This window comes from Lygodium microphyllum, chromosome 24 (assembly GCF_053477565.2).
Source record: "Lygodium microphyllum isolate KBCC chromosome 24, Lygodium_microphyllum_v1.1.10, whole genome shotgun sequence".
Lineage (NCBI taxonomy): Eukaryota > Viridiplantae > Streptophyta > Polypodiopsida > Schizaeales > Lygodiaceae > Lygodium > Lygodium microphyllum.
This window is the reverse complement of record NC_141158.1, coordinates 133,107,208-133,120,610: the sequence shown is the minus strand read 5'-3', so window position 1 is coordinate 133,120,610 and position 13,403 is coordinate 133,107,208. Positions and strand designations below refer to the sequence as shown.

The 13,403-nt window shown below is 41.7% G+C and overlaps 1 protein-coding gene across 8 annotated transcripts in view; it reads left to right on the top strand.

Moving 5' to 3' along the window:
- LOC148015669 (uncharacterized) overlaps positions 1 to 13,403 on the top strand; it is a 160,394-nt gene that overhangs the window by 73,929 nt on the left and 73,062 nt on the right. For all 8 annotated transcript variants that reach the window (XM_087665044.1, XM_087665043.1, XM_087665040.1 and 5 more), the window contains one exon: positions 8,291 to 8,346. In XM_087665044.1, the coding sequence (XP_087521170.1) occupies positions 8,291 to 8,346 (56 nt within the window). The remainder of the gene's footprint in view (positions 1 to 8,290; positions 8,347 to 13,403) is intronic.

Below are 13,403 nucleotides of genomic sequence, written 5' to 3'. Positions count from 1 at the left end.
TCAAGGCTATGAAATCACTTCTTGTACAAAATGGAAATATTTGCTTAGCAACTTGTTAAGGAATAGAATAACTCGATCATTAGAGAACTTAAGGGTTCCAGTGGTTGAAAACTCGGCAAGGAGACATTGATACTCAGCCAACTTGACTTTCAAGTCATCATTGTCTGTGATTTTGAAATTTTGGAGCTCATGATTCAAATTGATGTAACGGATTCTATGTCGAGGTCCTATCCCGAGCCGCATAGTGATAAATTAAGTGTACCCAACACTCGGATGCTAAGTCTAAATGTTGAAGCTGAGAGTAAAACTCAAGGAACAAGCCCTACATAAGCTCAACAGTAGTAGAGGCATTACAAATCTTTCATGAGCAGAAGACCTCATATGGAACAAGAGTGAGATCGGGTTGGGGTTTCAACCCCTGCACTAAATCCCATAGGTTTCTGAGAGTCTAAGACATACCTCATCAAATTTGACCAAGCAGTGTAGTTTGACCTATTGAAACAAGTTTTATCATTAAATATATGCTTGGCGCAAGAGAAACTAAAACTATCAGGTGTCTCGGAAGATGGATAGATAGGATAAGATGGTGGTGGTAGATAAGTAGGAGGAGATAAAGGTGGTTAGGCAAAAATAGGTTGTTGATGTCTAACAAGTGTCGATTGTTGCAAAGGTACCACAATGGACATAGCTCCATATGATACCGTAGGTGTAGGTGGAGCCACGAGGACACGATAGCCTTGTCCAAATGTTGGCTCGGCTCCACAAAATGATCGGATGGTTCACTAGGTAGTGCCATAGAGGCAAACTACAGTACCAAACGATCCACACTATACACACTCAAGTTTGAAATGCACTCCCAAAGGGATAGCTTGAAAGTGTATGTGTGGAAGGTCGAGCTTCCATCACAGGTACACCATTTGAAAATGGGTAGGTAGAGGTCCTTAACGCTATGCCTAAATAAGCTAAACCCCCCAGTGTGGTGTGTAGTGGTGGATAATGTGGTGCACTTAATGAAAGCGGGAAGGAAGGTGCAATGGAAGATGAGAGAGAGAGGGATGGGAGCCCAAATGAATTTGTGATGGATGTTATGGGAAATATCATAGGTTCATTTTGTTGGGAATAAAGGCTCACCGTGTCTTTTACCATGTTTGAGTGTGAATGCACCCTTTCATTTTGTACTTTATATCTGTTCAAAACCTAAAATGTAGTACATAAGTCTTTGTATCAAACATCAAGTGTCGTGCTCTCTCTCTCACTCTATTGCTCTCAACTCTCTACACCTTCACTCTCAGCTCAGCTCGCGAACAGACCTGGACAACAAATTGGTATCAGAGCTCACAGGCTGTGCGCACTTCCCAAAGCTAGTGACGGTCGTTAGGCCACGTGACAAGCAAGCAGGAGCTTCAAACACCAGTCGTTAGTGTTCGGCAGGTGCAAGAGAGGCAGTTGACAAACGACAGGTTAGCGCAGGCTAAAAACGGAACTTGCACGCAACCAACTGGATCACACGTGACTAAGCTCAGTGTCTGTGACGCGACCAAAGGCCCAAGCAACAAGGCGACATGCTCAGCGTGGACGAGCAATGCTAACGAGACATGTTGCAGGCACACGGCGAACGGGACGCGATCGGACAAGACAGGCTTCAACAGTACTCCAATGGGACAAGCGATGACCTATCCGACAAGTCACCCGTGAGGGCCATGACCAGGCAGGACACGAACCATACTTAACATTCAACATTGTCATTTTTTTTAACTTCATTTCAATTTCATCCCTCTCCACAACTCAATGTTTGCACACACATGCATAGTGTGCAAACCTAACCGAAAAAAAATTCAAACTTCTCCTGGATTTGGGAACTTTAATGTAGACATGGACAATCTGAATCAAAAATTGCAAAATCAGTGCACATTTGCTTGTGAAATTTTGGGGCTTTTCACATTTTAGTGAAATTTCTTCAATTGCAGTGAAACTTGTGCACATTGGGCCTGAAAAAATTGGGGCTTTTGCAAAATTTCATCAATTTCTGCAAGAATTGCTTGGTATATGCACTTGGGTACTTGAATTGATGCAATTTGATAGATTGTCCTCTAAAAATTTGAGGCTTTTGACCCAAATTGTCAAATATGTGTTCGCGAATGCCTTTGGAGCAGAAATTGCAGTGAAATTTTGGGGGTTTCACATGTAACTGTTGGCTTGGTCTCTAATTGTGTCAGAAATTGCTTGATGAGTGCAGCAAACAACATTTTTAAATTCTGAAAATTCATTTGCAGATCTGAAATTTCTGCAATCTTGGGATTTTCATTGCTGGTTGGTACTTTTGTGCACTATGGTCACTTGTGTCATATTTGGGCTTGCCTTTGGTGACTGGTTAGTCAATTTGGGACTGCAAATCATGGCTGGAAACAGTGACATCAGTAATCTTTTACACATTAAGAAGCTTCAAGGTGCCCATAATTTTGCAATTTGGCAGAAACAATGCTATAATGTCTTGGAGCAGAAGAAACATGTAAAGCCCATCAAAACAAAGGGAATCAAACCAACAAACATGGAACAAGACGAGTGGGATGACTTGGACAAGCTTGCTCACTCTACCATTGAGCTCTCAACGTCAGAAAACTTGCTCTTCAACATTGAGAAGCTGAATTCAACATATGCAATGTGGCAAAGGCTTGAAGAATTGTATGCTTAGAAAAGTGCAGCCAGCAAGGTTTATTGGCTGAAAAAACTGATGGACTTTTGCATGAAAGAGGGTACAATCATGTCTGTACATTTAAATGAGTTTAACTCAATTTTCAGTCAACTGATTGCTTTGGATTTTCATATTGATGAAGAGTTCAAAGCTAGCTTCTTGCTATGCACTCTACCTGAAAGTTGGGATACTTTCAGGACAACTTTGAGTAATTCGAATGCTCAACTATTATACTCTGATGTGGAGAGTTCTTAGCTAATGGAGAACTCAATAGGCAGCATAACTCAGCAAACAAGGCTTCAAATGCATTACACACTATAGGTAGATTTCAACATAAGAGCAATTTTGAAAGAAGAGCATGCAGCAAATCTCATGGAAAGAATGTGGAGTGCCATCATTGTGGCAAAAAGGGGCACTACAAAAGGGATTGCTTTCAACTAAAGGAAGAGAAGGGCAAAAACAAAAACAATGAAGCCAACAAGGCTGAAAACAAGGGCAGCCAGCTTGTCAAAAAGAGCAATGTGAAAATAGAAGAGGTTAATGTAGTCACTCATGATAATGACAGTGATGGTGATGTACTTCTAGCTTCTTCTTTGGATGCACATGCATTGATTGCAGATTCTAAGGATGATATTCACACTTGGATACTTGATTTAGGTGCATCCTTTCATGTCACACCACATCATGAGTGGTTCTTTGACTACAATGGTGTTGTACGTGGTGTTGTCCACTTGGAGGATAACTATGCATGCAAAATTGCAAATATTCACACTTGGATACTTGATTTAGGTGCGTCCTTTCATGTCACACCACATCATGAGTGGTTCTCCCACTACACTGGTGTTGTACATGGTGTTGTCCACTTGGGGGATAACTATGCATGTAAAATTGCAAGCATTGGTAGTGTGAAACTCGAATTTCAACATGGCTCCGTGTTTGTTTTGCATAATGTGAGACATGTAACTCAGCTCAAGAAGAGCTTCATAAGCACTGGGCAACTAGATGATGAAGGCTATCAATCTGTCGCAAAGAAGAGGCCTTGGATAAATTTAAAAGATTCCTGGCACTTGCTGAAAATCAAACCAACAAGACTTTCGCTCTGACAATGGTGGGGAATATGTGTCTAAAGCCTCTCAAAACTTTTGTGACAGCAAAAGGATTAAAAGGGAGCTTATTGCCTCATAATCCGCCCCAAAATGGTGTTGCATAACGTATGGATAGGACCATTCAAGACAAGGTCCGTACAATGCTGTCACATGTTGCTTTACCCCATGGTTTTTGGGCAGAGGATGTTATGACAGCCATACACTTGATTAATCGGTCACCAAACAGGTCTTTTCGGGTTTGGGGGGGGGGGTTCCCCAAGAAGTGTGGTCGGGCAAGCCACAAGCCACCTTCGTATACACACCTTAAAAGTATTTGGCTACGAGGCATTTATGCACATACCTTTAAAGTGTTTGGTTGCGAGGCATTTGTGCACATACATAAGGAAGAACGCAACAAACTTGAGCCAAAGTCCTGTAAATGTATTTTCCTAGGATATGGTGATCAAGGTCAAATGGGGTATAGATTATGGGATCCTGAGAAAATAAAAGTAGTATGCAGCAATGATGTCATCTTTCGAGAAGATCGCATGTACAAACAGCCCGAAAGAACAGAGGAGGACCGAAGGGTTGTATTCTAGGAGGATGTACCAACAAGACAACAAAGAATGCCCATTAGACAACAGCAAATACCTACTAAAAATGTCCCTAAAATTGCAGGGAATGATGCTATAAATGATCAGTAGGATCTTGCCCATGATGTCCCACAGATTCAACAAGAACATGTGCACCTGGAACAACCTAAACCCAACTATACCTGCAGAACAACAAATTGTTAATGCAGATTTACAGGCTGAACAGCCAGCAAATATTGACTACTAGGTCTATAGGTCGACCAGAGTACAAAAACAGCCAAATAGATTTGTTCATGGAGTAAACTATGTGGCTGATTATGTCATGTTAACAGATTTTGGTGAACCATCATGCTTTTAGGAAGCAGTGGATAGACACAATAGTAAGAAATGGCAAAAGCAACACTATCAAAGATGGAATCTCTCACGAAGAATGGCACTTGGGATTTGGTACATTTGCCAAAAGGACAAAAAGTGCTACCCTGCAAATGGGTTTACAAAATGAAAGTCACTTCTGATTCTTTGTCCAAGTACAAGGCATGCTTCGTTGCTAAAGGATACAAGCAAGAACATGGAATTGATTTTGATGAAATCTTTTCTCTTGTAGTCAAAATGACTACTTTGCGAACCATCTTGGGCTCGGTTGCATCTAAGGACATGGAACTCATACAAATGGATGTGAAAACCGCCTTCTTACATAGTGATCTGCATGAGGAGATCTATATGTAGCAGCCTGATGGTTTTGTTGCAAAGGGAAAAGAGCATATGGTATGTAAACTCAACAAAAGTCTGTATGGGCTGAAGCAGGCACCACCTGAATGGTATAAAAATTTTGATACATTCATGCAATCTCAGGGATTTCATCGTTCTCAAGTTGATCACTACTTATATATCAAGAAGGCATCAGATGGCAGCCTTATTCTCTCGGTATTGTATGTGGATGACATGCTAATTGCAGGCAAGGATGTTCATGCCTTGGACTCCTTGAAGCAAAGTCTACACAATAGCTTTGATATGAAGGATCTTGGTGAGGCAAATCACATTCTTGGCATGCATATACTCAGAGACAGATCAAAGGGTCTTCTTTGTCTGTCACAGCAGGAGTATATTACCAAAGTTCTGCAACATTTCAATATGGGGGGGGGAGGGGGAAAAGGGAAAACTATCAATGTACCATTGCCTCGATATGTGAAACTTAGTGTAGACGACAACCCCACATCAGATGATGGAAAGGCTGAAATGGCCAAGATACCCTATGCTTCAACGGTTGGTAGCTTGATATATGCTATGGTTGCTACACGTCCTGATATTGCATTTGCGGTGGGAGTGGTTAGCAGATACATGGCATATCCTAGCAAAAAGCATTGGGATACATTAAAGGGCATTATGAGATACCTTAAGGGCACAAAGGATTTGTGTATCTGCTTTGGCAAGCAGAAGTAATCTGTTGTCGATTTCACGGATGCAGACTATGCTGGCCATCCTGACTGCAGGAAGTCTACTTCAAGATATGTGTTTATGTTCACAAGAGGAGCAATCTCTTGGATATCTAGGCTACAAAAGTGTGTTGCACTATCTACTACAGAGGCAGAATATGTGGCTGTCACAGAGGCATGCAAAGAAGCTTTATGGCTTTCACATCTGGTGACAGAGCTTGGGATTACAGAGGTTCCCATTCTCCACTGTGACAGTAAGAGTGCTATCATGCTAGCACAGAATCTCGTCTTTCACGCAAAGACAAAGCACATTCAGGTAAAGTATCACTTCATCAGGGATGTACTTGACAACAAAGGCATTGAGCTTGTCAAGCTACATATAGATGATAATCCTGCAGACCTTACGAAGAGTCTTCCAGTCGAGCGGTTTGCTCATTGCCGCCAGATGATGGGGGTTGGATAGTATGTGTCTTTCAACTTTGTACATACATACACTTAGTTGATTCTTTCATCTACCTTCAAGCACGTTACCTTTAGGTGGGAGGTTGTTGGGAATAAAGGCTCACCGTGCCTTTTACCGTGTTCGGGTGGAACACACCATTGTACTTTGTACTTTACATATATTCAAAACCTAAAATGTGGTACACAAGTCTTTGTACCAAACATCAAGTGTCCTACTCAATCTTTCACTCTACTACTCTCAACTCTATGCACCTTCACTCTCAGCTCAGCTCACGAACAGACCTGGACAACACCTTTTGTCCATTAAAAGCATTAGATAAAGATGCGTCTACTCCATATTGACCATAAGAAATAAAATCATTTGAAGCAAAAGGAAGAGTAGGAATACTTACAGGTTCTCCTATAGCTTCTTACCTAGTTTTGAGTTCATGAAGAAATACCCTTCTTCCTCATTACTCACAAATCAAAGCTTGTTTTGAAGAGTCAGTGAGTCACTTGAGGTGCTTGTTGCCTGCAGTCAGTCAGCGAGGGATGCCACTTACTATTCTATGAAGCGGAGATGCATGATACAATCTTCATCATTGGGGCTGGTTGGTGTGCAGTTGTGGACCTCAGGCCTTGCCCAGCCAATTGGTACTGTAGCCTATTGCATCTCGATAAAAGATGGAGATTATCAGCAGCATCACGAGGCAACACGTTTGGAAGGCCCACCGCCAGCTGATATTCAGCAGCTACCTCACACCTAGAGTTGCCATAGCCTGTCTTTCACCCACCATGACCTCTTTCTCCCATCCCCCTCAGACCACCCTGAGAGGCCTTCTATATATTTGATCTGATTGGTATTCAGATCTAGCTAGATTGTTGAGCACTTGTACTGCACTCTTTTTTTTTTTCAAGAAAAGAGAATTCTATTAATAACACCTAGGAGAAAAACCCCCTGAGGTAAATACAACGTACAAGGAACTCTGTGAAGAGTAACTAAGTAGAATATAGAGTGCACTTGTTCTGCACTCCATATTCTACGAAGTGACAAAATAAGCCACACCTCTTTTTGTAATATTCTAAAGAGATGTATCTCCCAACTTGGCCACCAAAGTACCTCACTGAAGTCCTAGTTTTCACAATTTGATGAGAGAGGTGTCACAAATTTCACTTTTTGTGGCAAAGATGCATCCAGACCCTTGTGATGTAGTTGGAGTATGAAAGGTATATAGACAGCTTGACAATTGGGTCATGGTTACAATGAAACAAATAACTATAGATCCATAAATGCATGTAAGACCACTGTGTACTTTACGGCTTGGTTTTTGGATTAGACTATAAAACATGAACTCTCTTACAGTATACACAATTGGCTATTCAGGTATAGCCTGTCAGATGGCCTTTTGTGCATGTCTTGCACATCCTTTAACACCAATGCTTAGATATTACAAAAAGCCGCTTTGTTGGATCTTCATAAAGATGGGCATTTTTTGTAGAGCTAGTTTCCTTCTTGCCTTCTTTTGACCCTGCTAGTGTTACTTGTTACTTGAATGGCAATTGAGAATATCAGTCTAAAACTTTCTTAGGGTAGGATTCACCATGGCATCATTCAATACATCACTTTCATCTCCAATAATTACAGGATACCCAAAGAAATAAACACGCAACTAATATAGTAGAGTCAAAGCTTTGCTGCTGATAATGAAAAAGATTACCTCTAACTTGATTACACATCCTAGACTACAGCTAATCTAACCAGACACTATCTCCTTCATCAGTTTGCTCAAAATACAGGTAACAATCATGGTTAAAGAAACCTGTGAGCTACATTTTTACTCCTACTGGTCAACCCTACATTCATTGTTAAAATTTGATAAAGCTCTTTGAAGTGTTGGATGCTCAATTAAAAAACACACAAGAGTCAATGATTACAATGTAATAGAGATGCTTAGAAGTATGTGCTCTATCCATAAACTCATCATCACAGTGTAAGGCTTGAGCCACTCAGAAGTCAATTCTAGGTGCTTGTATCCCTGTACGCAGAATTGTTCAAATGCATGGATGCTCAAGTGAGTGACAACAACAGTCAGTTTTCTCAGGTGTTTTACAGGCTAGTTGATATGAGAGTTTATTGTTCAAACTGAATTCCCAGGTACATTAATTTGTGATTTAAGTAAACAGAAGGGTGTTTGTTCATGCCACCTTGGGACTTCACAGTTGCTTTAGAGAGAATATAGAAAAAACTGCAGAAAATACAAAGGTTGGTTCTTCATCAGTTGTCTGGGAGATATCAAAATCTCTGAAACATTGTGACAAGAGTGCAGTGATAGTCTCTCAAGTAGGAGATTTCTTCACATGATTCTAAACTATTTCTGGAGACACAGACATTCACAAAAAACTCTTAAGGAAGAGATATAGTGGCTTACAGAAATAATCATCAGCTGATGAGAGTCTTGACCTCCAAAGCTCAGTATGTTTTCTTCTCTTCTTGAGTGGACAATATATCCGCAATGTTCCAGATACTCAATGCTTTCCTGTGCTCTGGGAAGTTGTCACTTAAAACCCCACCATAGGATCCCTCACTTGATGGTGACCCACATGGGCTTCACAACACATGAAGGTCACTATTAGAGGCAATATGGGATCTCTTCACAAGAGGAAGGGGACTCACTTGCTTGATGGTGAGGTCCAGCCACCTCTCTTTATTGTTCTTTCATTCATTACCTCACCTTACCAGGCACCTAAATTCTCAAATGCTTTTGCAAATCGGATACACTAGATGCCTCCATGGCCATTCCTCTCAAAGAGGCTCTTAGAATAAGTTTCTCCTTCTAAAACTTTCTTGAAGAGAGAAGAAATTTCAATTCTTGTTGCAAGGAGATGCTGCTGTAATAGTTTCTTTAAGGGATTAATAAAGAAGGAGAATAAAGACAATCAGGAATTAGGCCACTTACACACAAGGGTTGCGCCCAGTTTTCAAAAAAATCAAAGTGTCCATTGGCTGACGTGTGGTGATTTGATTCAGTTTGCCTTTTTCGGTTCACGGACACTTTTCGGCAGGGGATCTCCCCCACCCAATATTTTTTCCGCGCCCACTAACTAGATGACAAGACCTTCAATATTTAAAAATTTCCTTGCACCTAACAGGATTTGAGCCCTCACCAATGGGGAAGGGGCTAGGCTTTAACTACCACTACGACATGGCACTTTTGGTGTTAGCAAGGGTTGCATTTGGTGTGTAAACAATTACACAGACTGTTTTACAGGCGGGCGGGGGATTTAGCCCTGTGTGTAACAACCCTTATTGTTCTAAACACCAATAAACCTTTTTGACTATAACTTCTTAGCCCATTCTGTGATCATTGCTTAGGGCATGCATTTGTGAAGATATGCTAGCATTTCCACTGACAAAACACAAAATGTACGAGCACAACTAAAACACAATAACACAAGAAACGCAAATCTTAAATGCAAAATGTAAAACACAAAACTCAAAACGCAAAACGCAAGAACACAAACACAAACAAAGAAAAAGAGAACTTTGAAGAAAATGCATCAATGTTGTGAATGAATGAGAGAATGTACAAAATGCTTAAGGGCAAAGCTGTCCGGCAGCTCTCGTAGGAGTGGGCTGAGGGAGGTGTCAATGTGTGTCATCCACTAGTCGGAGGAAAGGCTGATGAATAAAAGTCTTGAAAACACAAAAAAGACCTATTGAAGATGATGGCAGCTGATCATCAGCAACAGTGGGAGGCTAGGTGACAGCATAGACCATGTAGCGACAGTCATTAGGGGCTGGACAACCAATGCAAGGAGAGCTGATGGCCAAAACCTGCAAGACAAGGATAGGCTGAATGGTAGGCAGCCTACCTATTTATTGATGGAGAAGGATCCTCCCAAATCAGGGTTTTGCATGTGGTACACAGAAACTCTCTAAAACTTCTCCCTGTTTAATGATAGAGTACCAAGAAGGGTAAGAATCCCCTCTCAACCTTGGATGTCGATGCTAAAAAAGGAAGAGGAGCTTGATGTTGGTCTTCACATGGTGCCGAGAACCATGATGATAGATGAAGATGAGGATAAAGCACCCCAATTGGAAGAGCAAGGAAGAAGTCACAGCCATGATAGCATCAAGAGAGAGATTGCACAATCCACCTCGGAGGGCTTTGCCCTCCATGTTGGTAGAGAGATGTTGCATAATCCACCTCGAACAGGAAAGCCTCCATGTTGGTAGAAGAGCAAATCTCCTAGGAAGATGAGCCATGAAAGGAATGGTGCACATTTCAAGTCTCCAAGGCAAGAAGGACTAGTGCAAAACTGCATATTAGCCCTACACTGAAATACAAAACCTTGCAAAACAGATCAAAATCTACAAAGCAGAGGTCAGTATTAAGATGCTCCAAAGTAAAATAAATAGAAAATGAGAGCTAAATGAAAAAACAATGCACTAAGTTTGTATGTATGAGTGAATGTAGTGGAAGACTGAAGAAGAAAAGACTAAGGATGTGACCACCATCCCATACATCCATTAGCAAGTTGCTACCAATGAAACACCTAACAAGTTGGAGAAGAGGTCCTAGATGGAACTACAGAGGGTGACCTAGGAATGGATGTAAAGAGTGCAATGAGTAAGGAACTAGAAGACCAATCAGCTAATCCTTCACGAGTACTAAAAGATACATGCTACTGAGGGGGTCCATGTGCCATATATTCAATGGCGAGGCAGGAGCAAATGAGGTAACAACATAAGGCATTGCTCCATTGGACTGTCTACCAACAGTGGAGACACTCGTAGTGGTTTGCTAATGTTTCTTAGGAGGAAGACCTTGGGACTTGGTACAATACTCCTCTCCACATGGCCTAATCTCTGACAATGTGTACAAACCTATTTTTTCTTAGGAAGTTGCTGCCGGATGTGTTTTGTTTCTTTGGTTCCGTTTGAGAAAGGGGTGTCACCCTTGTTTTGAGGTGCCTTCACATCTTAAGAGTTCTTGCCACTTTCGATTTTCCCTTACGAAAAAGAGGTAACCAAATTCCTCTCTAAAGAAGATTATGTGGAGGACTCCTTGTGGACTTGATCATGTTGTTAGCTTGCCTATGTTAGTCATGTTAGTTTGTCATCTCCTAGTTGTGAGCTCCTATCAGAGTCTGACAGAGATATGGGAGCTTTGGCAGTTTAGGTGCATTTTTTTTATTTGTAAGCAAACACTCTTCTGAGTAGAGACGCCATTATCATGATTATACTCAGCAAGAGGAGTCCCCCGTTCGCACCCATCCCCCTTCTATTCATCTATCACAAAAGGCTTTGTCTGACGTGAAGATGCCGTCCTTGATACCCTCGATACATGTGCCTGACTTACCTTCATTACCCAAAGAAGACAAACTCAATAGTTCGAACTATTCGTTGTGGTCATATAAGGTGGAATGCATCCTAGGCACCTTCGATCTATGGGCTCTTGTTTTAGATTCCATCCCCCATCCTAAGGAGAATCCATCAAATGGGACTTCTATGGATGGAGCAACCTTGTGGGATCGGCTAAACTCTCGAGCCCAATCCTTACTTTTTATGAGTTTGCAGAATTCTCTCCTTGTGTATGTTCACAAATTGAAGACCGCGGCGGAAGTGTGGACAAAGCTTGCATCTTTGTATTAACAAAAGATGTTTGTCCACAAGATTTCCCTTGAGAAGAAGTTGCAAATGCTTGGTTTTGATGATTCCTCCTCTATGAAGAAGTACATCACAAAGATGGAGGACATGAGAGGTTAGCTTGCCTCTCTTGGTCGGATGATATCCTTTGAAGACATGGCTATGATCCTTCTAACTTGGCTGTCATCTCCTCAATTCAATATCTTCTACACCAGTCTTATCACATTGAGGACTAGCAAGACACTCTTATGGGAGGAGCTTTCACCACTTTTCTTGGAGCACGATGAGCGACTCGAAGAGGTTGTGGCAAGTGGTTCTGGCTCCACCAAGGCATTTATTGCAAGTACAAGTGGAGGGAAGAAGAAGAAGGCACAAGCCAAGGACCAACAATAGCAGGACAAGAGAGATAAGGAGGAAAATAAGCTCAAGTGTTGGCAAAGGTACCCCCATTTGAAGCCAAAGAAGAAGGATTCAAAGGATACAAAGGCTCCTACAACAACAACAATCTCTCTCTTCGTGTATCTATTTGCCGAGAAGGATACAACTCTTCCTTCTTTCGCTCAGGAAAAGCCTTGTCTCGTTGATAATGGGACCTCTTCTCACATGACCTATAGATGGGATTGGCTTTAGGATCTAAGTACCAAAGGAGGCACAGACACCATTGGTGACAACTCTATCATCCCGTTCGAGGAGTGGGGACTATTTCTTTGTTGCCAAACAAGTAGTCTTCCTCAGCCCAAGTTCTCTATTAACCAGATTTAGGTTTTAACCTATTGTCTATTTATGGTCTTACACGGCTTGGTACCCGCATGGTATTTACACAAGATGCAGTGACAATGGATGATGCTTCTACAAGTGTCATTCATTGGACATGATTCTAGGAGGGTCAGGTTGCATTGGTATGCTCGTTATGGCCATCTCACTTTTGACGCTATACAACAAGCTTCTCAAAAGAAGATGGTAGAGGGACTTTCTAATTTCCTCCTATTCACACTTTGTGCCCTAGTTGTTTGAGGGGCAAGCAGCATCGACAACCTCATTTCCAAGTTGCCACTAGGAGGGCTTACACCTCGCTTGAGTTGGTTCACACAGACCTTTGCAGACCTATGGGCACGGCCTCCCTTGGGAAGGCCAAGTATTTGATATTGATTATTGATGACTTCAATCGCTATGTGTGGCCTTATTTTTTGAAGTACAAGAGCGAGGCGTACTCCCATTTCTACGAGTGGAAGGTGTTTGTGGAGACACAAACCACCTCCAAAGTTCGTGGCATACGAGCAAATCATGGTGGAGTGTTTACTTCTAACCTCTTTTCTCAGTTTTGCAAGGATCATGGCATTCGGGTGGAGTATACCCATCCGAACACGCCTTTAGATAATAGTGTGGTGGAGCATGCGAATCGAACCATACTAGAGATGGCTTGAGCAATGTTGGAGCACAACAGTCTTTCTTGTTCCCTTTGGGGTGAGACAATGGCTGTTGCAGTTCATATCTGCAACTGTTCCCTGA